We start from the raw sequence: 26572 nt of genomic DNA, 5'->3' as shown, positions 1-26572 counted from the left end.
GAAATCATTAAAAATTCTAAACAAATTGAGAGCAAAACTTGACATGTCATTTTCACTTAAAGGAAAACTGCACTTTTTTTTTTAAAATTTTGCTCATCATCCACAATCCTTACGTGAGGCATGAACACATGTCTTTCTCTTTTCTGTGCATTCTAAACATATAAAAACTGATAAAAAGAGGCAGCTAAGAATGTACATAATGGGACACACCTATTCTGCCTACAAAGCCCGCTATTAAAACACCTCCAAAAAGGTTCTTTGGTTTTATATACAAGTACATGCTGCGATCATGCAGTAACAGATACATGTAATACTTATAGTGTTTTGCCGTACTTTGGTCATTTTAAGCATTACCGGAACGGCCTTCCTGGGCGCATTGATTTCACATAGCAACGTAGAAACAAACGCTACACCTACACATCCAAACTCAAAAATAAAAACACAGCAGCATCTCCAATACGTAGCGTTACCTTTGGAAATGGCCTGACGCATTGTGAGCAGGCGCTGTGAGCGAAGTGTGGTGAAGTCGCCAGCTGGGTAGTAGCTAGCCGGTGTGGCGAAGTGTCACTACGCTAGTAATGTAGTTCTTCGGCGTAACAACGTTAACAACAATAATAATAACAATTTTGCTGTAGGTTGGTTAATATGCAGGTCACGTTATGTAAATGGAGCATTTTTGGAGTTTTTTTCAGAAGGCTTTATAGCTGGAATAGGAGCATCCCGTTACGTGCATTCTTAGCTGTCTCTCTTTTTATATCTTTAGAACGCAAAGAAAACAGGGAGACATGTGTTCATGTGTCACATAAGGACTGTGGATGATGAAAATTCCCAAAACAGTGCAGTTTTCCTTTAAGAGGTTCTGTCATAGCACAATCACCATCCAGCCTTGCAGTACAGAGCTAAAGCGGCATGAAATGATCCATCCACAAAATAAATGGATAGCGGAAGGACATGCACAAACATCTGATAGCAAATATCTTGCTAAATGTGTTTTTTTGTCTGATGTCCTTGCACAGTGGGCCACCACTCTTTCTGTTTATATGAGCTCAGCCTTTCTGCTGCCACAAGACATGCAAATCCACTTTAACATCTGCCAAAGCAAGCAGCTAGACAAAGGTCAGTGTGGGGGACGGTGCGGCGACAACACAAAGTTAGAAAGATATGCACGGCTTGAAATCCATGCACCATCTGATCTGCCAGAATAAGATACATTTTATATTAGTATCATATAATCTGACTTCTAGATTGCAGGGTACATATTGTATTTACCATTTACAAAAAGGACATCAGCTATAATGGGGAGTCATACCTGATACCACTAGAGGGCAGTGTTGACTAATATAAATATGGTGCAAAACGTCAACTTCTGTATTATTTGTACAGTACGTGCTACCTGTCCTGCTGAGGAGGTTTTGCCTGGCTCTGATGAAGGCCAGGATGTCTGCGTCAGCCTGATGGTCTCCAGTCAGTGGGATAGAAGAAGGTGACAGTGAAGATGTGGAAAGAGCTCTGAAACAAAAGCCCATAATTAATGCAGCTTGACAAACGCATTTAGTTGATTCTTTATAGAGAATGTGGCATACATCCAGTAATTCATTACTTTGTAAGTGTGTATGTTTTTTCTTCTTTTTACTCACTATTGTTCTTGTTCCAAATGTTTGAAAGTGTATATATAACAGCATTTCTATAGAAACAATAGTGTCTTTCTTTAATTTTAAAGTACTATAGAAGTGAAATTAATGGCTACCACAAACATATGTGACATATTACAGCAGGCACTGTTTTCACCAAGACAGTTTCCATGGTTGCGGTAAGTATCACCCCGTACAGCATGGCTTTGAATGCAAAGTGGCTTTCTAGTGACTGTAAGCACTTGTAGCAACACAATGAACTTGTAGTTTCTCCTGATATGCTGATTGGCACTTTGCATGCCAGTTGAGTGTGTTTAAGTGCCTGCATGATGATCGTCCGTGAATTTACATTGCCAAGCACTCTTATCATTGCTGTGATGTATAAATTCATCACGACAATGAAATCAGAGATGATTACGCACTGATAAAGTGAATCTAAGAATATGTAATTGTAACATAATTAAGCATGTGATAAAATAAAAATAAAAACAAACTTTGTCTCTTGACATGAATATATTACGTTTTGAATTTGTCTACATTTGCTCAAAATACAAGTCATTTAGATTTTTTCCCTTAACAAGTTACTGAATATGTAAGTTGCTCAACAAAAGCTGTGAATTCTGTGTAATTCCTGCCAACCCGTTGAAACCACCTGAGCTCTGGCAAAAGGAGACATTTGAAACTGGACTTTAAGGGAACAGTTTGGATTTTTTTGACATGAAGTTGTATGACATCCCATCAGCAACAGGGATTTACCCCCACTTGGTCCCCTAAGTCCACTTCTGGTTGGATTTCGGTGATGAAGAACGTAGTTCCAGGTAGTCTGTGGGGCTACGCAAGGGAGGACTTTGGCTTATCAACACAATATGTGTTCCAAATACACACACAGTCACGGTCACCATTAATTAATTAATTATTTGTCTAAAAACGTGATAGAACGAGGGAGTGATGTTCCAACCACAATATAGTGAGGGACGACTGTACAGTATTTTAAAAAGCTTTGTCTTATGTTTATTTGATTACCATTAAAAAATAAAAGACTACACAAGTAATACAATAAAAAATACAAGTTTAATTGCCAGGTTGGTGCCTCTTTTACCTCCACTCTGATGAAGGTGTGACTTCAGACACTTGCTCCTCTTGTGTCTTAATGGGTTGAAGCTGTCTTGCGAATGACGATTCTAAAATGGAAAGTGGCTAAGCTAAGCATAAGCTAAACCGTACACAAGCACCAGTCTTAGTCAGACTTCAGAGATGGTGACTGACCTGAAGTCCTGACATGAAGAACTTGAACAGGCCCTGTCTGTTGGGTCAGGTTTAACAGTGGCCTGCACACCAGGTCTGGCTGGCATATATCTGTTTGAACCACAAGAGGGCACAAAAATGCAAATATGTTTACTCAAATGAATGCTGCACAATTGTCTTGGGCCTGAGATGTTCCAACAAGGCTGGATGGATACTGAACCAAGTGAACAGTTGGGAGAGGAAATCTGACCCTCTTTAACTGATTGGATGGTTTCAAGACAATGAACTGTCACAACACAACCGCAAAATATTTTAAACTAAATACAGGAAAACATTTTGAAATGTGAAACAATTGCAAACACACTCTTTTGGCATAACCATCGCAGTGTCACTACAAGTGGAAATGAGAGGCAATTAACAAGACAGCCCCTAATAAGGAATGGTTTTGCAGGTGGTGGTCACAGACCATTTCGCTCTGGTCATTCCTTCTGGCTAATTTTGCATTTTTTCAGTGTCCTGACCTCTTGTAGCCTGAAGTGGTATCCACATAATCCTACACAAGTTGCTCAGGAAGACTAGCGCCTTCAGGATGGCACATTCGTATGCACAGTGTCCACAAGGTTTACTCTGTGTCCCATGTCAACAACACGGAGGAGAGGTGGTGGGGGCAGTAGGAGGGCATCGATATCGAGGATGAGTGTTTTACGTGATCCTTTTATCTCTGAGCAGCGTACGAACTGATAGTAGATACATGTGTAACAGAAAATTGCTCCTAACATGTCATGTTTCTTTATTCCCAGGCAGCGCTTTGAAAGGATAGCTTGTGGGACAAAGTGTGGTTTCTCTCCGGGACTTATAAAGTTATATCAAGCATTGCCATAATACTGTACAATAATAAAGCATGCAAAAGATTTTAATTTATTTCGCCATGCCTGAACCAAAAGGCCGTGTTCCAAGAAATTGTGTGCCTGCTTGACAAGCTTACAGCCTTGCTGTAGAAGTGCATACATATTGGACTTACTCAAAACCTGGACTACAAGGTGAGGATGGCTGTAAGGTTCCACACGGAGATCTTGTTTGACTTCTGGCTTCTGTTTCCTACACAGTACAGTACACATCATATGTCACACAGAGAATTTGAAGAGTAATGTCACGGCTTCCATTTGTCATTGTCTTTGTCATTGCTTAAATCAATGGCATGTGTACAAATTCCAAAAAAACAAGGTGCCCTGTTACTGGCAAGGACAATGTCACATCTCTATGACTTCATTTTTTCATTTGTTTTTTGATAATAAATTAAACAAGTCAGCAGCGTCTGCTAGCCAGATGTGGCGTCTTAACATCCTCTGCTGTTGGGAAAGAGACTCCTGTATTATAATGTTAAATTGAAAACCTTATTCTTCACTCCACTGTTAAACATATTGGGGACAATCATCATATATTATTGAATAAAAAAAAACACTTACTGCGCACATTTCTTATTGTGTTACTGTGAATCCTAACTACAGTACTTGATAGTACTACTTTCCTCCTACAAGTGTTCCCAACAGGACCCTTCCTATGTGATGTGAAACAGAGGCGGCAGGGGTCACACTGGCGCCGTAAAGGTTTCCAGTCAGGCGCATATGTGTATCAACGCACTGTACATGCACTTACTCTATGTAACTTATGTAAACCTCAATCAACAACAAGACAATTTAAACGTCCAGACTATTTCAGATTTAACACTCAAACATTGACAGGAGAGTCTTGTAATGGTTACATGAAGGTGGTCTTTCAACACGGGTCAATAGGGATGGATGAGGTCAATCACCTGCACATTGGAAGCCTCCTCACTCCACCACTTTTGGAAGTCCTTCTGGAGTTTGACCTTTGCCCTCTCCAACAACAGCTGGAGGTGCTCAATCTCTGTTTTCAGTGCTTTCAGGTGTCCAACAGTGTTTTTGTAACTGATAGAAGACATTAGCAGCACAACACCGTTAGCTCATGTCAGCTGATATGCGATTGGTTCATTGTTAAACTCCTTGAAGCAAGTTTAATGACTCTTACGTTTTCTTTTCTTGCTCAATATTTTTGCGCAGGTTTTCCTCCACTAGGTCTTGTTCCTCATCAACATTTTGATGATTTCCTGTCACGCCTGCAGTAGAAAAGAGTAATTAGTTAATTTAGTATTACTGAAAGGAAAACTGCACCTATGGGGAATTTTGCCCATCATCCACAATTCTTCTGTGAGACTTCAACACGTCTTCTCTTTCTGTGCATTCTAAAGATATAAAAAGAGCTAAAAAGTGACAGCTAAGAATGCATGTAATGGAATGCAACTATTCCACCTATAAAGCCTGCTGCAAAAAATACCATTTGCATAATGTTACCTGCATATTAACCAAGCTACAGCCACATTGTCATTATTATTGTTGTTAACATCGTTACGTGAAAGAACTACTTTACTGGCGTAGTGACACCTCGCCACCCCACACCGGCTAGCTACTAGCCAGCTAGCGACTAGCTTCACCACACATTCTCTCACAGTGCATAAGCGCAGTGCTCACAATGAATCAGGCCACTACCGTAAGGTAACGTTTCATAACACTGTGGCCACTGCTGCTGTGTTTTTGTTTTTGAGTTTGGAAAAGTTAACGCTAGGTGGAGCATTATTTTCTATGTTGCAATGTTAAATCAAGGTGCCCAGGAAGAAAGTTCCAGGAATGCGTAAAACCACCAACGTAAAACACTGTAAGTATTACATGTTATCATGAATATACCTATTACTACATGGTTACAGCATGGCTATATAATGATAAAACAGTTTTAAAGGTGTTTTAATTGCGGGCTTTCTCGGCGGAATAGGCGTGTCCCATTACGTGCATTGAGCAGCCTCTTTTCATCGTTTTTTATATCTTTACAACGCACACAAAAACGAAACACGTGTGTTCATGTCTCATGTAAGGATTGCGGATGATGTTCATTGTTCTTTTCTTAAAAGTAATGTTAAAATCTCATCTCATCTCGTTCTCGTAGACCCAATCTTGTAGTGTTTTGTGACACCCTTACTGAGAAGTCACAATTAATAGAGTAATAATATATAGCAGTAATAAATTATATTGAATTGTGATCGTGATTAATTTAGAGCGATCCTGAGATGAATCTGATAAAAAAAAAATGTAATCCTTTAACTTACCATAAACTGCTCTCTGTCTCCGATGTATTTCTATCTGCTTCTTAAACTCATCTAACAAAGTGAGACGATAAGAAACTGTAAATATTTCAACATCATACATGAATACAAGGAAAAGAAGGAACTTTGCAGCAGGCTAGCGCAGAAAAAAAGGAGGACTGAATGACAATTATTAGATGCAATGTCAAACCAGTCACATTCTTATTTGCATTTATTAATTAAATGTGTCCTTCAAGCCATTCATAAAAGCGGAGGGTGTGCACAGAGGTCTCATATAGCTCAGGTGAATAGACATGAACTACGTCTATTCAGTGGTACTTAAGGGAGACCGACTACTGGCTACTACTGGTTAAGGGTACTCATTCAGGAGAATGCTTCTGAAACTAATTCTGTCACTTTCACGAGCATGCATGCTCTTCATGATGGATTACGTGTTTTGACAAGTTCTGTACAACTGGGCTGAACCTAAAAATGTATGCCTCAAAATACTATTTTCTATAAGCACCCAGTGCTAAACATTACTTTGGAGGTTGCTCGTGTCATTTGTATAGATTTGACAAAAGTACATATTACATCAAGAAAACTGGAGAGCCATGGCGTTGCCAGTTGCTGTCGCTCAACAGCACATTTCAGAATTAATTTGAATATATTTGTATGTCAGGAGCCAGACAGATGAGAGTATGATTGCTTGCCCAAGCCACACATGGAGTTCTTTCTGAATACAGAGACTCTCAGCCCCCGACCTAGTTGGAACACACTCTGCATAAGGACAAGAGGTAGTGGGATGAAATCATAATCCTTTAGAGATGGCTTAGAAGTACTGTGCGTACCTGTACACTGCAAATTTTGGAAAATGATGACTATAAAGCTTGAGCTATAGCGCAAGCCTTATTCTGACAGCTTGGTTCCTCAGGTCCAGACAACCTTGAAGTAGCACAGTAGCTCACGTCTGTAAGGACTTGGCTTTAGGAGCGGAAGGTCTCAAGTTCAAGACCTGCCATGGACCAACAAAATGGAAAATCGGACCATTTGCTGGAGAGGTGCAATTTAACTGCTTCCCCCATTTATGCAAAGACACGTCTGCAGTATTTTAAACCACTTATGATTGAAAATCCAGCACTAAAAGCCCAACTGTATGGCATAGGTGGTGACCTTACTCTGCTCTGGGCAAATAGGTCTAGAGTAAAAACGTCTCACTCTCTAAATCCACCTGGGAATTGCTTATTGGGTCTGCCAGACTAATCTGCAGCAGAACCATGAAGCAAATTGCCTTTCCTGCTTGCCACTGTCATTCCATCACAATTACTCCCCAGACTCAGTACCAGATACCCCCATTGCTGTCTCCACACGTTTGACCACATTTTGCCGGTTACTGATGTCTGCTAAATTTGTCCAGAGCTACGTGAGCTGCACACCTATAAAACATAACCAAAGGATGTCATGGAGAGATGACCAGCCAGATCACCAGCCTGGTAACAATGTGTTAGTACAAGAGCCAGTTATTTTCAAGGATGAGTCATGGATTAGCGGTGCCAATTAGTGATGGAAATTTCGTCTCTTTTTAGAGAGACGGTTCTTTTGACTCAGCTCACTAAAAAAACTTTCGTCTCCCAAATGGCTCCTCAGATTTTTTTCTTATATTATAATATAATGTTATATTATAAAATACAAAAACAAAGACCCATCTCATTAGACAAATTAGGTCAAATCTCTTCATGCAAATTTCTCACAATGGAAGCACCACAGCATGTTTAACCCCGCCCCTCCCCTGCTCAGTGTGGACACAGCGACACCGCCGCACATCTTGACCAATAACATTCGTCTTTAACAGAAAAAAAGATGAGGAAAAAAAAAAATCAGCTCCCAATGACGCGAACTGGCTCCTGTCGTTCATTTAAAAAAAAACCTTCGAGCCGATTTGTTCGCGACCAACACATCACTAGTGCCAATAAATCTATGCTTCTACACGGAAGCACATGAGCACCAGACATTGTCTGCTTAGAGACCTGGACTCGTGGAGGCCATCGATAGAGTATATGAGTTCAAGCTACCATTCAGGCAAAACTGTGTGCTTCTCTAATATGAGTGGCAAAACAGTAAGAGGAACAAGATACAGTATCTTAACACTTAAAATGGTGCTTGAAGAAAGGATCTCAACGGAAAACTTATGTCATGGTTTTCCTTCAAGTCAATAGTGCTACACCACATGCAACCACAGGAACATCATCCCTCCAGTTCACGTATGGAAGAAAGATGAGAACTGAGTTCTCTATCCAGCCAAGGCTCACCACTGCCCAGCATCATGAACTGTGCCCCGTCAGCAGAATGACACACATAATAAGTCGCAGATGAAAATACGGTACACTGATGATAGGAAGAATGCCAAAGTTCTTACACTGGATCCTTGTATTTACGTAAGGAATCATTTTCATGCTAAGAAATTGAACAATGCAAAGAATTTCTGACAATGAGACAAGAAAAATAAATTGAAAATTGAACCAAATCAGCTCATGTCACTTGATGGTTTTCATAATAATGTAGGCATTTTACATTGAAGAGGAAATGTGAATGGGATGCAAAGTAAAGGCTATCATGAAAATCTCCTAGCTTTTGCAAGTAAAGCAGGGTTGACATATGGATAACTCATCTTTTCATCAGACTCTGCTCTGTGCTCTTTTGCCAATAATTAAAAGATTGAATTCCCCAATTGAAAATATTGAATTTCATATGTGTGCAATTTCTAGCAGCCACAAATGTTGAGTGAATGTTAAACAATTTGAAAAAACTGAATTCTGAAGGGGGAACATTCAGGTATAAACAGTATTTACCAAAGAGGAAGCAATTTCAGCTACCGATCAAATTAAATGGACAATATATCAGATAGTAAGACAAGTAAATTACTGTGGCAATCATGCGTAGGAGTGGAGCTATTCAACATACTGGATGGCTGGATCTGCTGTGGTGAGTTTCCATTACAATCCCCTAGGTCTCGTACATGTCCAGACTGTGCTCTGTTATGGCACCGTAAAGTGATCCTACAGCCAGTTAAAGGTTTAAAAGTCAACCTTTGAAATCCTAAAATGGAAATGGAGGGTGTTTTGTGGTTGGACTTCCCTACCTTAACATACAACAGGTGCCATCACACAGTTGGGTTAGTGCTATGTCTTGAACAAAGACGAAATGAAGACACTGAAAATGCAATACATTATGCATTATTACTTAAATTATTAATACTATGATTATTATTATTTATATTAATACGGTGAATGCCCCTGAGAACGTACATATGATCAACATGTATATAAGACGTCAGTGTACTTCCTGAGACCTCAGTATAGTGAGCTTGTTTTTCTTTTTGAGACACTTGTTTCAAAAGATAGACTGCCATCACTGATAATACCACAGCAATCAACAAATCACATGAAACCTCTCTGATGGCTCTTTGCAGCATTTTACAGGATTTCTGAGTGAACAAGGCTAATATAATTTGCATGCCAGGAGAATACCATGCACATGCACACCAACTGCTTGTTTGTCCTTTTATACTATAATAATATAGTATTTGGGTAGGGAATTTGACTTATTACAGTGCCTCAGCTGTATACAGTAAATGTACAGTTTGCAGGAGCAGGTTTATCCAGCTCATTATCTTACATACAACACCATGTCCGCCGATGATTTTGAATGTGATGTACACAGCATGTACACGATCGCCATTATTGTAGACAAGCGCATTCCAGTGTTTAAACAGGAATGAAAAGAACCTGCACTTTTCAAAAGTTTGTATTTTAATTTCAAAACATCATTGTTGTATCAACTCTGCAGGGAGGTGGGCCACACACAACTCTATCCAACACGTTCCCCATCTTATTTCTTTCATCATCTTGATAAAGTAGAAAAATTGAGAAACCTGCTTGACATGTTGAGTTAACAGTGTCAATATCATATGGTATATGTGTGGTTTACATCAGTCACTTTGGGAGACTTTAAAGCCCAAAGCGGGCCAGCAGGTCACACTTATGAATACGAGCTTCCATACGCATCAGGGTATTAGTATGATGAATTCATTCACTTACATCCATGAAATGCAAGAATAACAATGACGGCATACTTTAAAGACAGCAATTTGGCATTATTTTTAACTGATTTTCTGACATGAAGAAAATCCTTAAAAGATGAATACACCACTGTTTGAAGTAATAAAGTTCTATGCTTCATTACACCTCAGTCAACTCATCCCACCTCTCCAGGACATGTCTGTGGGCTCGATACCAAGCTTGTGCAGGTTCCAACCCCCACATTTAGTCAGAAGGCATGTCGTCGTTATAAAGCACTGGTTTCAAGCTACAGGCCACAATAAATATTTGTGGCCTGGAGGTTAAACTTGTTATGCCGCATAATTACCACGGTAAGTTGAAGATCCAAGGATCATAAATGCTATCCTGTGTCGGTGTATGTGTTGATTCAAGAGTTATTGAAACACAAATAGCCTGTTAAGTCAACATATGAAGTAGTATGAACTCTTAAACACAACAATTTAAGTGATCAAATGTCATTAGACACAATAAGTACATTTTCCATGCAAGATTTTTGTGCTAGAAATGGATATAAGGAAACATACAAATTGTTATTTTTACAGTGTTTTAACTGGACTGCTGGGTGAAAATGTTAGCCCTATCGGTATCTCACAGGCAATGCTTATAAAAGAACAGATGCTGTATTCCTGTGATGGTGTTTTCAAAACCTTTTATACAGTATCCACAGCAACCATTTTATTATAGCTGCTCAAGGAACAATACAATAGAAATGAAACTTTCAGTCAGTGTACAGCTTGGAAAGCAGTATAAATGAACTGTCTTCTGAAAATTACTCAACTCATAGCCACTATTGTCTGAATGGTGGATAAGCAAGTACAAGTGAGCACGCTTGAACAAGTTCAATCTTGGGGGGTTGTTTGGGAGTAGCTGAAACTGCCACGTGGCCCAGTTTCCGAACTGAGCTGAATCATGTTCTGCTTTAGAATATCACAGTACCTGTTGGAATTCATTGTTTTCACTCAATGAACCACGCCCAAGTACCGGCAGCACTCATGCAGCTCGAGATCATGTTACCACCCCAATGCTTGACTGTAGGTAAGACACAATTATCTTGGTCCTCACTTGAGCTGCCAGCAATTTAGACAGTGGCTTTGTGTGGTGGATAGTAAATCTATACTGCTGTCCGGGCTGTACACTGACCACTCTAAAGGGCATCAAAGTATCATTTTTATAATATTTGTCCCTTGAGGAGATATACTGTAATAAAAATCGTTTGCGAGGGATGTACGCTTTTGTGAGATACTGTATTTGTGCCATTAAAGACAAGAAAGGGAGTGTAGTGCATAAATCATCCAGTGTGTGGCCAGAAATTAAAATTCCTGTTCATATACTGCTGTAGGCCGCACGGTGGCCAAGTGGTTAGCATGTTGGCCACACAGTCAGGAGATCTGGAAGATCTGGGTACGAATCTCTGTTGGGCATCTCTGTGTGGAGTTTGCATGTTCTCCCCGTGCGTGGGTTTTCTCCGGGTACTCCGGTTTCCTCCCACATTCCAAAAACATGTATGTTAGGTTAATTGGCGACTCTAAATTGTCCATAGGTATGAATGTGAGTGTGAATGGTTGTTTGTCTATATGTGCCCTGTGTTTGGCCAGGTTGTATCCCACCTCTCGCCCGAAGTCAGCTGGGACAGCCTCCAGCATACCCGCGACCCTAGTGAGGATAAGCGCATAGAAAATGGATGGATGGATGTGCTGCTGTATCCATGTGTCAATCAGAGTTCAAGATGTACACCAATGCTCTTTTAAAATAAATATATGTCCTTGCACTTTTTGCACATAAGGGCTCAGAACAGATGCTCCTCCAGTGGGTTTCGATTCCATGACCATATGATATTGCCAAGAATAATCCTATAAACCAAGGAAACCTTTGGACAAAGGTCTGCAAAAGCTGCTCTTTCTTGCTTTGATTGTGAGCCCAATGCTGGAAAGATTCAAGAGATAAAATAAAAGGCCTCTATCTACTGTATATTGTGCTCTTTCTACATTCTACATCAACCAAGAGACAAATATTGCATTTAGTTTCCAAGCAGAGCTTCCAAGATGGCAGGCAAGCACACCAAGCATAATATTACAGCAACAGTTTCCTGCCAGAAGAGGCAGCCACCGTCCACTAAAAACACTCCTCATCTAGGAGGAATGCATCAAGACATTTGATGAGTCTTTTTCCTATATCAAGCAATGGTAATGGTTTAATTTATTTTGAACATGCTTAAAGTTACACGAAGGAACATAATATGGCTACACATGCTTGAAAAGGAGTAGGAAGAGCTTAATTCTACCCTTCCCCAATGTCTCAGCAATTACTAAAAGTCTGTTTGTTTTTTCAAAAATGTATTAATAAATGATCGCTGTTTCGTGGTTGAATACGGCCTGTTATTAGTAAAAAACACACAAATTGAAGCAAACTGTATGTCTTCTTGGCCAAACTCAGGGGTCGACCTCTTCAACCTCCTCGTTGTGGCTCCCTAAGTGATGCTTGAATATTTTTTTTAGCACCCAAGTGGGAAAATGCGCATCTTTGAAAAGAGTTCAAAACATCTGACTTTCTGAATGCCTCATGGATGCGTTCTGACTGGGGACTGGATGAGCGAGAGGAAGGGAGGGGGAAGCCGGTGTTTGCCCGCTGGCGTTCATTTAGACATGACAGAGATGTCTTTTCACCCCGCGGTAAGCTAACCATTAACATATCCCCCCCAAAAAGAAACGTCTTCGAAGAAAAAGATTCCTTTGTGTTCGCTGCCAACGATGCTGGCTTACCTACTGTATATGCTTTATACGTGGTGAGAAACAACAAAAAATGTTGAAAGATATTGTCAAAACAAGCACCCATTTTCTGAAAAGTACATTTATTTCAAAGTAGACCTACACGTGTAACAGTAGCCCGGCAACCACCAAAGTCCACTGATTAAGTCAAGTAGTTAGCCAGGGAGCTGGAAGGAGCAGGCTGTCAATTATTATTATTATTATTAGGTCTGACCTACAGGATCAAGATTCAGGTGGATTGCTCATATTGGGCTATGAGGCCGCTTATTTTCTGGGACCTCAGTTTAGACCCAAGTGGGTATGTTTGGTCAAACACTTTATGCTTTGTCTCAAAGTGGTGTTTCACATTGCCACTTTTTATGACTGCCTCAGTTTCTGAACATATGAGACAAGCTTATTTTGTGCTGAAAATACACGAGTATTCTGGGCTGAAAGCTCATTTTTCGCTGTCCACTTTTCTCTAAGAGGACCTAATGTGTATTCATTTTTCTGCTCTCTCCGGTTTATTCATCTCACTGTCCTCTCACTCCATATCTCTCACTATGTGTCTCATTTATTTCCTCCTCTGTCACTATTCTCTCTGTGCTCTCTGTCCTTATCTCTCATTCAGGATATCTTATTTCCTCGTGCGTCACTTGTCTCTCCGTCCTCTCACTGCGTATCTCTCAGTCTTATTTCCTCTTATGTCACTTGTCTCTCTGTCCTCTCTCTCCGTATGTCTCACTCGTTTCTCTCTCCTTTCCCCGCATTTCACTTGTTCTTCTGTGTCGCTTGCTTTGCTTCTCTCCTCTATCATCTGTCTCTGTAATTAGAGATGCAATTTTTAGAGCCAATGCACAGATTTTATTGGCCGAGTAGAAACACTTATTATACATCATATCTTTCTACAGCCCGTGAAATGTCTTTAACGCAAGCGTGACATCATCATAAAAGCACAATGAAAGTCATGTCATACGGGAGTCACTTGCTGCAGCGTGAAGGGTTCAGGCGTGCATGAGCTGGAAGGTGCTTGTCACTACCGTACTTCCACAGATGAAAAGACAGCTTTGTTTTACAGCAGCAGCACTAGCTAGCATAGAGTCAAATGAAAGAAAGACTGCAAAGATGGATGATTATATACCCAAGCTCACCAGGAGGTCATCAGCCTTTTGCAACAAAGTATCATAACTTTGAAAGAAAGGCTGCATGTATTTCATATACAGATAAAAGGTAAGAACATGAATTTTTTCCAGTTAATAAAATAAGAAATAAATGGGACTAAGAAGTATTTGAATACAATTTGAAGACTTTTTTTTTCCAAACAAAAGTGAATTATTCTCTTCTTTTTCTTGTTATCCTCTCCATCCAGAAGAGCCAGTGTCTCACCAGCCAAGAACCTCACCGCGTGCCACCGACATGATCTCAATTTTGTTCTATTGTGTCATTTTTAAGAGCACTGATATTCAACAATAATTTTTATAAGTTCAATAATGTTGAAGTTAAAATACAGAATGTAGATTACAATTACAAAACAACCGATTTTTAAGTGAGCTTATGAATGATTCCAAACCATTAGGTGTGGTCAGCTACAGAAGGTACAACCTATTCTTCTTTGCAATCAAATATACAGTATAACAACGTTAGCTGACAAGCTACTTACTAGTAATTGTCACTCATATTGTTCAGAGGAGCAAATGCCTCTTTTTCCAATGCAAAGCACTGACACTACTCAGTCGGCAGTTTTAGTATGAACAAAAACCATGCCACATTGAATGCATCTTTGGAAATGAAATAAGCTAGCAAACAACAATGGACGAGAATGTGACACGTGGCTGTGGCCCACTGTGAGGAGATACATTTCATTTGAAAGGAGACTGAGTAAAGCAAGAAAGTGGACTTCCATCCAGTATCCCGTATCCAGACATCCGGTATCCTATCATAATCATTGAACTCTTCCAAATTAGCACTAAGCATGAAATGATTGCATCCACAGAGAACTTACTGATTTTTTGTTTGGCGTCATGAAGTTGTTCCCCAAGTTTTCTGGCCTCTGCTGACCTGTGATAACAAATGTGTTAACGATTTACTTATTACAAATAGCATCTCATATACTGTATTATAAAATATTTGCCAAACATCTTTAGAGATTATTTAAAAACACAGTGATTTGCAAACAGTAGACTAATCATCCCTGAAAGCTTGAGGGTCGGCATGAAAATGTGACAAGTAGACAACAAACCTTTGCAAACAAAGCTTTTGACTTCAGATGCCCTGCCCATATTGTTTCTTGTTTCTGATATCATTCAACTTAATCATGTTTACCTCTGTTTGAGCAGGCTCCTGTTGTCTTCAATGATGACATGATCCTCGTGGTCCGTAATAAAGCTCTCAAAGGCCTCTTGCTTACCCACTGACAGCAGCGGCCCTATCAACAATACAAATCCAGTGTGAATACTCACGGCAGACACACATGAACTGCTGCACAGTCATGGACAATAGGTTTGAGAATGATGCAAGTATTGGTTTTCACAAGTTTGCTTCTTTAGTGTTTTGATATTTTTGTCAGATGTTACTATGACATGAAGTATACTTACAAGCATTTCATACGTGTCAAAGGCAGTTACATTAAGTTAATATTTGCAGTGTTGACCCTTCTTTTTCAATTCACCATGGCATGCTGTCAATTCGCTTCTGGGCCACATCCTTACTTATGGCAGCCCATTCTTGCATAATCAATGCTTGGAGTTTGTCAGAATTTGCAAGTTTCTGTTTGTCACCCCTCTTGAAAACTAGCTAAAGGTTTGCCTTATGGCAAGGTGCTCCATCATGCTGGAAAAAACATCGGTTGTCACCAAACTGTTGCATGTTTGGGAAAAGTTGCTCTCAAGAGGATATTTTGGTACCATTCTTTATTCATGCCTGTGTTATCTGGCAAAATTGTGAGTGAGCCCACTCCCTTGGCTGAGAAGCAACCCCACACATGAATGATTTCAGGATGCTTTACTGTTGGCATGACACAGGACTGATGATAGTGCTCACCTTTTTGTCTTCGCCTCACTGTGTGAGCAGATGCACTCACACCTGCCTACTGCCATTCCTGAGCAAGCACTGCACTGGTAGTGCCCTGATCCCACAGATAGATCAACTTTTGGAGACAGCCCTGCCACTTGCTGGACTTTCTTGGGCACCCTGAAGCCTTCTTCTCAACCATTGAAGCTCACTCCTTGAACTTCATACCGATCTGACAAATATCCTTGCCTGTGTAGCTCTTTGTGCTAAGCAATGATGACTGCACCTGTTTACTTGCAGGTAGCCAGAGCCCCCCCCCCAACAATTTCAGGCACAACCCTCCTTTTAAAGCTTCCAGTGTTATCCTTGTTATTCTAACTCAATCAGCATGATAGAGTCATCTTCAGCCAACACGCTCACCTATGTTAACCAGCGAATCACTAACAAGCTGGTTCTTTTGTGGCAGGGCTGAAATGCAGTGGAAATTGTGTGTTGGGATTAAGTTCTTTTTAATTACCATTCATCTTATCACTTCTCATAACATTCTGGAGATACAAATTACCATTACAAAAGGCAGCAAACTTTGTGGAAATTAATATCTGTGTCATTCTCAAAACTTTTGGTAATGACTGCATACCCTCCGGCCACCCAGGCTATTGCTTTGCACCCTTTACCCATAAATTTGTCAACTATGAAGCCTCAGCAAGTTGTAATTTGTTTCCACATCCATAGGTATACCCAATTCCTGTCTGGCTTCCAGATGTGAGCTAGAACCCCACTGACATTGTCGACCTCCCACTTAAACCTAATTACAAAAATGAAGGACATTCATGTCTTCCAGTAAACACAGACACAACTACACACACACATACAGTATATCGTAAGCATCTATCTAGAACATGTCAGCATTATATGGAAGGCTTCCCTCCCCCCAACTTTGGCAATTTACCACATGTAAGGAAAGGGCATCAGTTTGGACTGAACCTCCTGCTGCCAGTTGCTTTTTAATGAGCTCATAATATGGTTTAACAACTACTTCAAAAAGTTTATGCTTACAAAAAAAAAATCCATTGTTTTACTTAAATGTATACTGTAATCTAAGTAGAAAGGAATTTGTAAATACCATGCAAAATATTATTTTATTTTGTAATTGTCTCATTCTATAGATAAATAAAAAATAGTCACCTTTTTGTACTTTGCATGAAAAGTACAAAAACATCGCTTATTGTAAAAAAATCATTTATTATGCTATATTTACTATATGCAAGACTGCAATACATACAGTACATACACAGTATGAATAATAATAGTTGGAAGGCATTCAGTAGAGTGCAGACCTCTGCCAAGGAGAAATTTAAAAACAACAATTATATATACAGTATATAAATAATTCTATTCACTGTTACATGAATAGAAGTCAAAATGGCCCACACTTGAGATAAAGCAAGGGTGCAAAGTTTAGATTTGTCTTGGATTTTCTCTAATTTACACAAGGTGAAAATTATAAATACTAATTTAATTTTAGTTTTGATGAAACTTGCAACTTTTTTTTAAATTCCTGAAGATGTACATTGCATAATTGTTCCACCCTGGACAAAAACAGTTCAACTAAATCATTAATGCAATTAATGCAGTATAACATTAATGACCATAGCGAGTGCATGTAAAACATCTGAACATCCGCAAGGTGTTGGTTATCATTAATAACTGGCGGGAGCAGGAATTGTATTGACAAGCCAATGTAGGGCGGAACCATGCTGTTGCTTGTGTATTAGTAAACCCTATATGAATGACCAAGTGAGACAGTACCAACCTTAATACAGCTCATCACTAAAGTGTGCTAATAATGAATTCTTCCATGATACAAGCACCTCCCCAAACCTACATGAAGTCCATTTGAACAGTGTGGCAGGACATAAGTAACTAACAGCGAAGAAAAAAAAAACACAACCTTGTTTGTGCACTTGGCGGAGATAATAATAATTCCTGCAATGACACAATCCCTGACAGTGTAGTGGTTCGCTCGGCTAACTTCTGTGAATCCATCACGAGCTTTACAGTAGGCTATCTACCCTGTGAAAGTGTGGCCCGTCTTTCGTCTAAAGTCAGCCCTGTAACACAGAACAGAATAGATGGTTGAATGCGGATAGATGGATGGATGCAATGACATCGTATTATTTGGCACCATTCCTAGTGCCACAAAAGACTTTCACACATGATTTTTGATAGAGTCCATGCCCTGTGTGGACTTCTGCGACAAACCAGACATGGAGAGGACAGTTACTCATGTGGGATTAGGACAGTGGGGAATTCAGTCTTGTTATTTTTGGAAAGTTCTGATCGAAACCAGCTGGGATCTCACAGGCATCTGTTGCAAGAGCCAACCTCAACAAATGAATCTGTGGGTTTCTTGAGGGAAATGCACTTCATTCGACTTTTAAAGAGCAACATTCCGGAAATATTTTCAAGCGATATGACGTCTTTTAATGTCGTACTAACAGAATTTGTGGGGTAATGAGATCACACGGCTCAATGTCCCAATTCTCGTCTAACTTTTTTCCGTGCCCCAAGTGGTGACATACCACAGAAGAGGAATGTGTTTGGACTTTGTTGAGTTTTTTTCAACATTTTTACACACCTTTACAAGATAAAAGACAGCATTGTGAAGTATGGTGAATCCATTCCCTCATATGTAACACTTTTCATTGTGTGCAAAGAGCAAGAACCTGCTTAATAGACTGAAAAGGAGACATCATTTGGTGTATGTTTCTATTGTGGTCGTCTGACAGGGAGATTGCGATGTAAGATGCTGCCGAGTTCACAGACACGTGCAGAAGGCCTGGTAGACCCATCAGCATCTCATTACATGCTAGTAGAGTTTACAGTAAGATGTAAGTCTTGACATCTCAAGTCTGCTGTCAGCCCTAATAAGCCTAATACAAGTCATCACCGGCCTGAATTACTACAAGAACACCTTGTAAATTCATTAGCTGTAAAAACAATCTGAAGCACATTGAGAGCAGACATCAATCAGTACATGCTAGACACAAAAATAAATCAACCTGAAAGGAAACTAGTTCAGTCTGCAAAGTACAGGGGACACAATAGAAATGTAGTTCTGATATCACAATTTTGTAATGAGTGCAGATTACTTTCAATGAAAATGAACTCCATTCTGGCCGTGTTTTATATATTGGCAAAGTTAGGAGCTGGGTTTAGAATGATGTCTATGGAAAGAGGTGAATTATTGCAGGAATGGTTTCCATGGAAAGGTCATCATCATTACATTTACAGTTTTTCAATAGGGGACATCTGTTACACTCACAGTAACAATGGGGGGCTTGTGGATGCAGCATGAAATGTTCATTCAGAAAAAACCATCCAAAGACCCACTGAGGTTGGAAAAAAGATCTGTGCAATGTGTTTGCTTTGAATTAGCACAACGTAATGAACAATGATCTAACGTGCATACAAAATGGTTCCTAGTCTCCAAGTGGGTCACGGCATTCCAGATGTGAAATATGTATTGTATCACAAAGTCACATAAAACAATAGTGTCAGACGGATTTTTTTTAAAATTGAGTTTGAACATTGTAAGGCTTAAAGAGAAAGCCAAAGCATAATTAAATATGACACAATCCCTGACAAGATGACTCCACCTTGAAAAATGCAGACTTGAACTTCTTAGCATTCTAAAAAAAAAAGAGTTGCTTTGAATATTGTCAAAGTTCTTTTCAGTGCACTATTAACAAAACATGAAAAAACGTGAAGTGTGAGAAAACTAGATGAAAATTCCCAAGTGGACATGTAATGGCTAAAGAGGCACTGAGAGTTCCTTAACAGGTAGCAACTAAAGCAAAACTAACAACAATACACAACGCTGTAGGAAAACAGGACAGAACAGTCTTTCTATAGTCTGTGATTAGGAGTAACGTCATGCTGGATCAAAAATCCAATATAACGACAAAAGCCTAATAATCATGCAGGTTACCTGTAGCGTAATCGCATACTGATACTATGATCGGTCAATTCATATTTTAGGTAACTAGCCGTAGAAGAAAAGGGTGTTCCTAAATGGTGGTACTGTATTCATCATGCTTAAATTGAATGGATTGCTTAAATCGTTTCTGAATGTTTGCAGGGGTAATATGCGATGAGCCACTATGGTTGGATGATGAAGTGAAATTCATACATTAGGCGCTAAAGTTTCAACTGATGACAAAACTTGATTAAACCGATTCTCCACAACAACCCATATGCTCTGGAATTTATGTGTCAACCAAATGTTCTATCCTCATAAACGTAATGTGGTAGAAAACGTTTACTTGGTTTTGCCTTAGGTGTAATAGAAGCTCCCACTATTCTGGGAAGAGTATCAACAGGACTTTGAAGTGTGATTAATAATTAGGGAGTCTGGCCAACCCCTGAATGATCCATTTTGTTGCTCTGTTGAGGCCATTACCCATTCTGGTCTAAATCAAAATTAAAGAGAGTGAACCGTAAGAAGCATTCTTTAATCAAGTGTAAATAGTAATTAGTTATTAGTGTGTGTCAAGTTTGTTTGGTCCATTTTCCCACCTGATATTTATTTATGTTTTTTCAATAAAAGGGATCCATCATTAAAATATAAGCTACTGATAAGAAAATCTTATTTGAAGCCAGACGTTCTACATTTTGAGGAGCCTTAGCCAAAACTACTTACTCACTCACTTATTATGGTTGGAAAGTAAAAGACTCTTCTCAATGCATGGTGTTCTGGAGAATGACAGGAGTGACCTGAGTGAACTAATTTGATTATGGAGCAGCTGGATCATTTACATGGACTTTTATGTACGTCTCATGTTGAGTAGGTACAGTGTATTTATGTAAGTGGACCAATACTGGATTGTAGATATTTTCTGATGAAGACCAGAACAGGATCATTGCAATAAAAGCAGTATGACATGGGCTGTAAACAAAATGTATAGAAGACAAAGATTCATATTTGTGACTTTTCTGAAGAATTTGGCACAGTCACAACGTATAAAACCACATTCCGACAGCTTTATCAAATAGGCAAGACCATTGTATGAGATTTAGTGGTTGGAGAGCAGCAGATGCTTCACTTCCTTAGGTCATCAAGTGGAAGTGGTTGCATTGGGGGACATTATGTACCATGAAATAAGGCAAAGGCGAGTAATGCCAGGTGAAGGTGAAATCAACTAAGACGTTTGTACTGTATTAGATCATCCACCACCCTAAAAGGCAAATATGCGACATGATCGCTCCACTATATCCTTCACAATGTTCCACATTGTCCATTACCAGAATGAGTGATTTGCCTAACTTTATCTGTCTGGACTAGATTCAAATGTGTGTTTATTTTCCTAAGAGGCTCATCTTTCAGACGCACTGTTAGCAATTACCCCTCAGCTGGCCCTTTCACCACACTGGGCAGAGATACACAAAAACGAGAGGATGGGGGGATTGTGGTTAAAGCAGACAGGAGTACAGCCTTAGTGAGATGAGTTTCTGGTTCATAAGAATCCACTGCCCAGTGGCTACGACTGAGCTCGTTATGACTCGGACTCGGGTTTATCATCATCCATTTAGACAAAATCAGGCAGGAAAAGCCAAATAAATGCTGCCGCCGGCTAGGAAGCGTGCCTCAATGCTGAAATGGCTTAACTCTCAATAACCTCGGCATTCCTGTTGCATTTAAGGTAAGGTTAAAATTACACTGACTGGCCCACAAGAAGTTAGGACTGGTTGTTGAATGTGGACTTTTTTCCATTCAGATTAGAATCTAAACCTCTAGAAATATGTGGCATTGTAATGATGTTCTACTTGCAGGACACAAGGACACATATGGGAGGAATCTGTCACAAAGAGATGAGAAAAAAACAGACTTCTGCTGAACAAAATTATATTTTAAATGCTTTATGTATACAGTATATTCAATAAAAGTAGCATAGTAAATAGCTTACAGTGTTTTTATTTTGTGTATTAAAAACGCCACTTATTGTAGCACTAGTGTTCAGTATTTGGCAGTTCGGAGTGGAAATGTGGAGGTTTGGTCCAGGTCACTTGTCCAGGTCTCGTGTTCACATATTGGAATTTTTGGTCACGTTTTCTGCTTCACGTTCCACAAAGTATCAGAGTTTATATTAATCACCAACAATAATAATAATAATAATAATGATAGGTTTAATATACAAGCTGTACTAACTGCAACAGGAAACTCAGATGTCCATGTAACCTCACTGATGACATTGTTTGGAGATAAGGCACCAAAAGGTATACCAGGCTCCATTTCCATTCTCCAAAAATCACGGCTTTGTCATGCTCCAAAGACAACTTTACCAGACACACATCGGCCTGGGCTGCCCACATTCCAAGGGAGGGAAATCACCTGGCTGCGCTCTCAGCATCTAATTCATCACAAATTCTCTGTCTCCTCCAGCTAAGAAAAACTGACCGTCAGCTTTACAAGACACAACATCTGCTAAACATTTACTCAATCCATAAACTGCTTTGTTAGTCGGATCCATTTGTCTCATTCTCACTATTTCACAGCAGTGAGCAGTCGCAAAGCGGTGCTGGAAAGATGAAGTGATGATGTTTTCATGATGTTTGATTGCTTTTGTAAGGAAGAGGAAATCAGTTTAAATATGTTTACTCCACATTAAAACTTCCTACCTGGCGCTGATTAGGGTCAAACAGAGAACTTTTTGTTGGCTGTTGTAATGTTGCTGAAAAGCTCTGCCCTAACATTTTTATGGACTCCTTCTGGCCAACGCTTCGCTCCTTCCAAGTTTGACGGAATTTGTACACCAAGAAGGATATTGCAGGAGACGTGACCCTTTCAAGAGATTTATCACAGTGTGATCTATTCAGTTTGTGAACAGCTAACTAGTGGGACAAAATGTGGCAAAACTTACCTGCCAAATAAAAAAGCAGCAGTGTTGTCGGATATGTATTTTGAATTAGAAGATTATGTAAAGTGTCCACATAAAAATAAATTGTTCATAGAAACTCATCTCAACTTTATGCATTGAACATTGGACTGCATTGAACATATATGTAGTAATCTCCCTTGCAGAGGTAAAACAAATGTTGTGCATTACACTCAAAGTAGCACTATCAGAATCAGAAAAGTGGTACTGGGCCATTCCTACAGGAAATGTAACATGTTGGGTAACGAAAAAAATCCAAAGAACACATCTTCAAAGTGTGTTGCAGCTGAGAACACAAAACAAGATTAGAAATTTGTACCTCTTTTCATGTACAGTACAGCTCGTCCTCCAGGAGTATTCGAGGAAGGTTCGTTGTTTCCGTCTTTCAACTGTGGCATTGCTGACAAACTGGAGTCACTCATGATGGCATGCTTCTGTCTGTTGGTGATACTGGTGAGCTGAAGTATGGCATCATTTGCCCTTTTTTTCTCCTTCTTCAAAAGCTTAACCAGGATACCTGAAGGCAATGAGTTATAGACCAAATTTGTCTTTTGTTTGAGCAGTCAAAACAATTAATTGAGTCATTATGCTTGAGATGACAAAACATGCTGCACCTGAATGCCTGGCCTGAAAGCCAGACTGATGAATAAGTGCACTTTTATACAGAATTTCCATAGAGTAAGCCAAAAATGACAACAAAAGAAAAGGGCTGTATGCACATTAATTTCCTCACGGCAGCACAATAGTGGGCTTTTAATAATGGCAGATTGCTGACATGTGCTCCCTGTCAGACATTACAGACTTGGGGAGATGTCATGGTCTGGGATGAATCAGTAGAGAGAAGGGGAGCCAGCGAGACTGCAGAGGACTTGCCAAGATTCCACAAAATCTTCTCTAATGATGAGATTGTATGTGTTTGTCTACTTGAGTCCAAGTGTCGATATGCTTGTGAGGCCGAGTGCACTGCGTGAGTATGACAGAGAATCATTGGCTGGCTACCACAGAAGGATGAAACATAAGACCTGCCACTGTGATACTGTTCACAGTTTAGCTGCCATGACTTTTCACTTTTCCATATGCTATGTCTCCATGCATTAGGACAATAATTGCGTCCTTTCACTCCATATACTGACTACAGTTTTGACTGCTTTGTGCATCCAGATTGCATTTCTTTCTAATATTGATGACAACGGAATTGCACATACTGTATGTTTTGGTTATTAAATTGACGGCAGGTCACCATTGGTACACTTGACAAGAAAATACTGACTAGAGTGATGTAGGATTTTTTTCCTGCTAATATAGCTGCTGACAGATGGTAATAATTACAAATTTATTGTTCAACGCTGTTGGAAATATTTCCAACAGAATGCCACCAAAGAATAAGAGTATTACGCTTGTTTTGAGCCTCCCATTGTTATACATACTCCTAGTGTTACCCATACAAGTATATACAGTACAGTATACATATGCTATATATAGAAGTATATTAATAAAAGATTGTGCTCTCATTAAATATTGATGGAGCTTCTGGTCTCTCTTCTTGCTCTCCCACTTAAACTGGAAGTCCTGCACATTTAATAACACACATTTGTATATTCCTCATGCATGGTCTTGTCATGGCATTAGCACATGTCTAGTTGCGGACGGACATCACCGCTAAACTTGTAGTGATCAGGAGATAATTGAGGACGTTCAGGACACAAAACAGAGGAAATGGCATTATTTTAGATGATAAATGAAGGACCTGGCGAGGATCATTTATATTCCCGTCAACCAAAAAATGGGAACAACAGCATAAGGGAAATGTATCTCCAATTAGCATCTCCGATGACAGAGACTCTGCCAAGTTTTAAAGCCAACACAATTTTGTTTAACCTATTGTGGCCAGCAATTACAGCAAAAAGAAAATATACTTTAGCTGTGGGTTCCATGTCATTGTTTCATATAGATTCTTACTTATAACTGATGTCCAACAGGTTTTTCCATCACGGAGATGTGTAGCATCTGATATCTTCATTTATACTGAACATGACCATATAGGCTTCAAGTGTAGGGTGAAAATATTTCTTGGTGGGGCTCCACATTGGATCAGTGGGCTGCCTAGAAAGCTGTTCACTCCAAATATTGTGGTCACACTCAACTCATGATGTTCATTCAATCTCTCCTCCCCATCTGTCTTGTCACTTTCTGTTAAGCTGTCCAATAAAGCAGACATCACAGGATATATGGAATCTGCCTTTCAAAAGACAGGAGCTGGGAAGGAAAAACACTAATCTCAAGGACCATAAGTTGCTCCAATTTCAACTGACCACATAATGAGCACCAACATAAGACAAAGTCTTTTTGTCATTGTCATTAAGATACGCTTGCACTGTTAGATGAATATGGTAATGCAGCAAGCGGCCTATTGGTCTGATTTCCTTTTGGCACACGAACCTGAAGCAGCACCATCTAAGAAAGGTCTTCAAACAACACCTCAAAAATGATTGGCGTCATCATTGTCACGAGAATCGTTCTTAAATGGGTCGGACATAAACTGTTGTCTACTGACAAAATGTGGCACTCTAATTACAGCAAAAGTAAGTGGACTGCATCATGACAAAGGATACTGATCTCATTGTTGCGTTGCATCAACATCTCCTTGAGTTTGGCGACTTCTTCTGCACTGTGGTGCTCACAAATGTCTTTTTCCTCTGGTATGACTGCTGGTGATGCCTGTATATCACAGTTACTGCTGCGTCCAATTCTACTGGCCAGAACCATTGTCTGCATGAAAAAATATGACAGGAGTATTACAAGAAAGGTCTGGTGCTGTGGGGGATAAGGTTAGGACAGAGGGTGGACAATATCTCTACAACATTTGACAGCTATACTAAACAAACAAAAGGAAGCAGAGACTGACTTGGACATTTCCACATGAGCGCAAGGATGTTAGAAGGAAAACCTGCAGTCATGCACAGCAGACACATCAGGACACAATCATTAGAGCTGGTCAGCAAAACAAATAAAAGAAGAAATAAACTGTACGGGATCCAATCTTAGAGGATATGGAAATTGAACAGGAGATGATTCACGGATAATAAACAAAGGAGACATAAACAGACAGTCAAATGGCATCTGTTAAAGGTTCTTGTGGCTGCTCTGACTCCAGTCACCGTGTATTTTCCCTGTGCTCACCAACATTTTGACTTGTTAATGTTTTTTCTTTTATTTGTCTGATCAACTCATCCCTGGTTTGTTACTAATATTACACTGACAATGCACACTGATATTTTAGACTAAATGAACATTTTCAGTAGTTACACCTCAGTGATGTGCGGTTATGGGAGGCAGGTGAGGCAAAGTAAAGCTAAAATAATGCTATTTGGTAATAGCAGAAAAACACACACGCGTAAATACAAATTGATGGTGTGGACATTGAAAGGGTGAACGAAAATACATTTTTGGGGAACATAATAGATGAAAAAAAGCTTATCCTAATTAGGGTCACGGGGTTATGCTGGAGCCTATCCCAGCTGACTTCGGGCGGGAAGCGGTGTACACCCTGGACTGGTGGCCATCCAATGGCAGGGCACATATAGACAAACAACCATTCACACTCACATTCATACCTATGGACAATTTAGAGTCGCCAATTAACTGAACATGCATGTTTTTGGAATGTGGGAAGAAGCTATTACAGCTGCAAAGGGGAGAACAACTCAACATCTTCAATATTTCGTTACTGAAACAT

The 26572-nt window shown here is 39.7% G+C and overlaps 1 protein-coding gene across 8 annotated transcripts in view; it reads right to left on the bottom strand.

Annotated features, from left to right (window-relative positions):
* The window catches only part of kif6 (kinesin family member 6), a 59556-nt gene that overhangs the window by 1994 nt on the left and 30990 nt on the right, over window positions 1-26572 (bottom strand). For 3 of the 8 annotated variants that reach the window (XM_054796472.1, XM_054796477.1, XM_054796476.1), the window contains 10 exons: window positions 25449-25605; window positions 23156-23353; window positions 15215-15317; window positions 14895-14950; window positions 6055-6105; window positions 4926-5013; window positions 4690-4825; window positions 3898-3974; window positions 2898-2987; window positions 1394-1509 (listed from right to left, as the gene is read on the bottom strand). In XM_054796472.1, coding sequence (XP_054652447.1) covers window positions 1394-1509; window positions 2898-2987; window positions 3898-3974; window positions 4690-4825; window positions 4926-5013; window positions 6055-6105; window positions 14895-14950; window positions 15215-15317; window positions 23156-23353; window positions 25449-25605 — 1072 coding nt within the window. Of the gene's footprint in view, window positions 1-1393; window positions 1510-2730; window positions 2829-2897; window positions 2988-3897; window positions 3975-4689; window positions 4826-4925; window positions 5014-6054; window positions 6106-13588; window positions 13716-14894; window positions 14951-15214; window positions 15318-23155; window positions 23354-25448; window positions 25606-26572 lie in introns of those variants that run through there. The other 5 variants (XM_054796473.1, XM_054796474.1, XR_008573418.1 and 2 more) reach the window with 5 other exon arrangements.

The sequence above is a fragment of the Dunckerocampus dactyliophorus genome, chromosome 13, assembly GCF_027744805.1.
Source record: "Dunckerocampus dactyliophorus isolate RoL2022-P2 chromosome 13, RoL_Ddac_1.1, whole genome shotgun sequence".
In the NCBI taxonomy this organism is placed as follows: Eukaryota; Metazoa; Chordata; class Actinopteri; order Syngnathiformes; family Syngnathidae; genus Dunckerocampus; species Dunckerocampus dactyliophorus.
The sequence above is the reverse complement of the archived record's forward strand: the minus strand, read 5'-3'. Positions and strand labels throughout refer to the sequence as shown.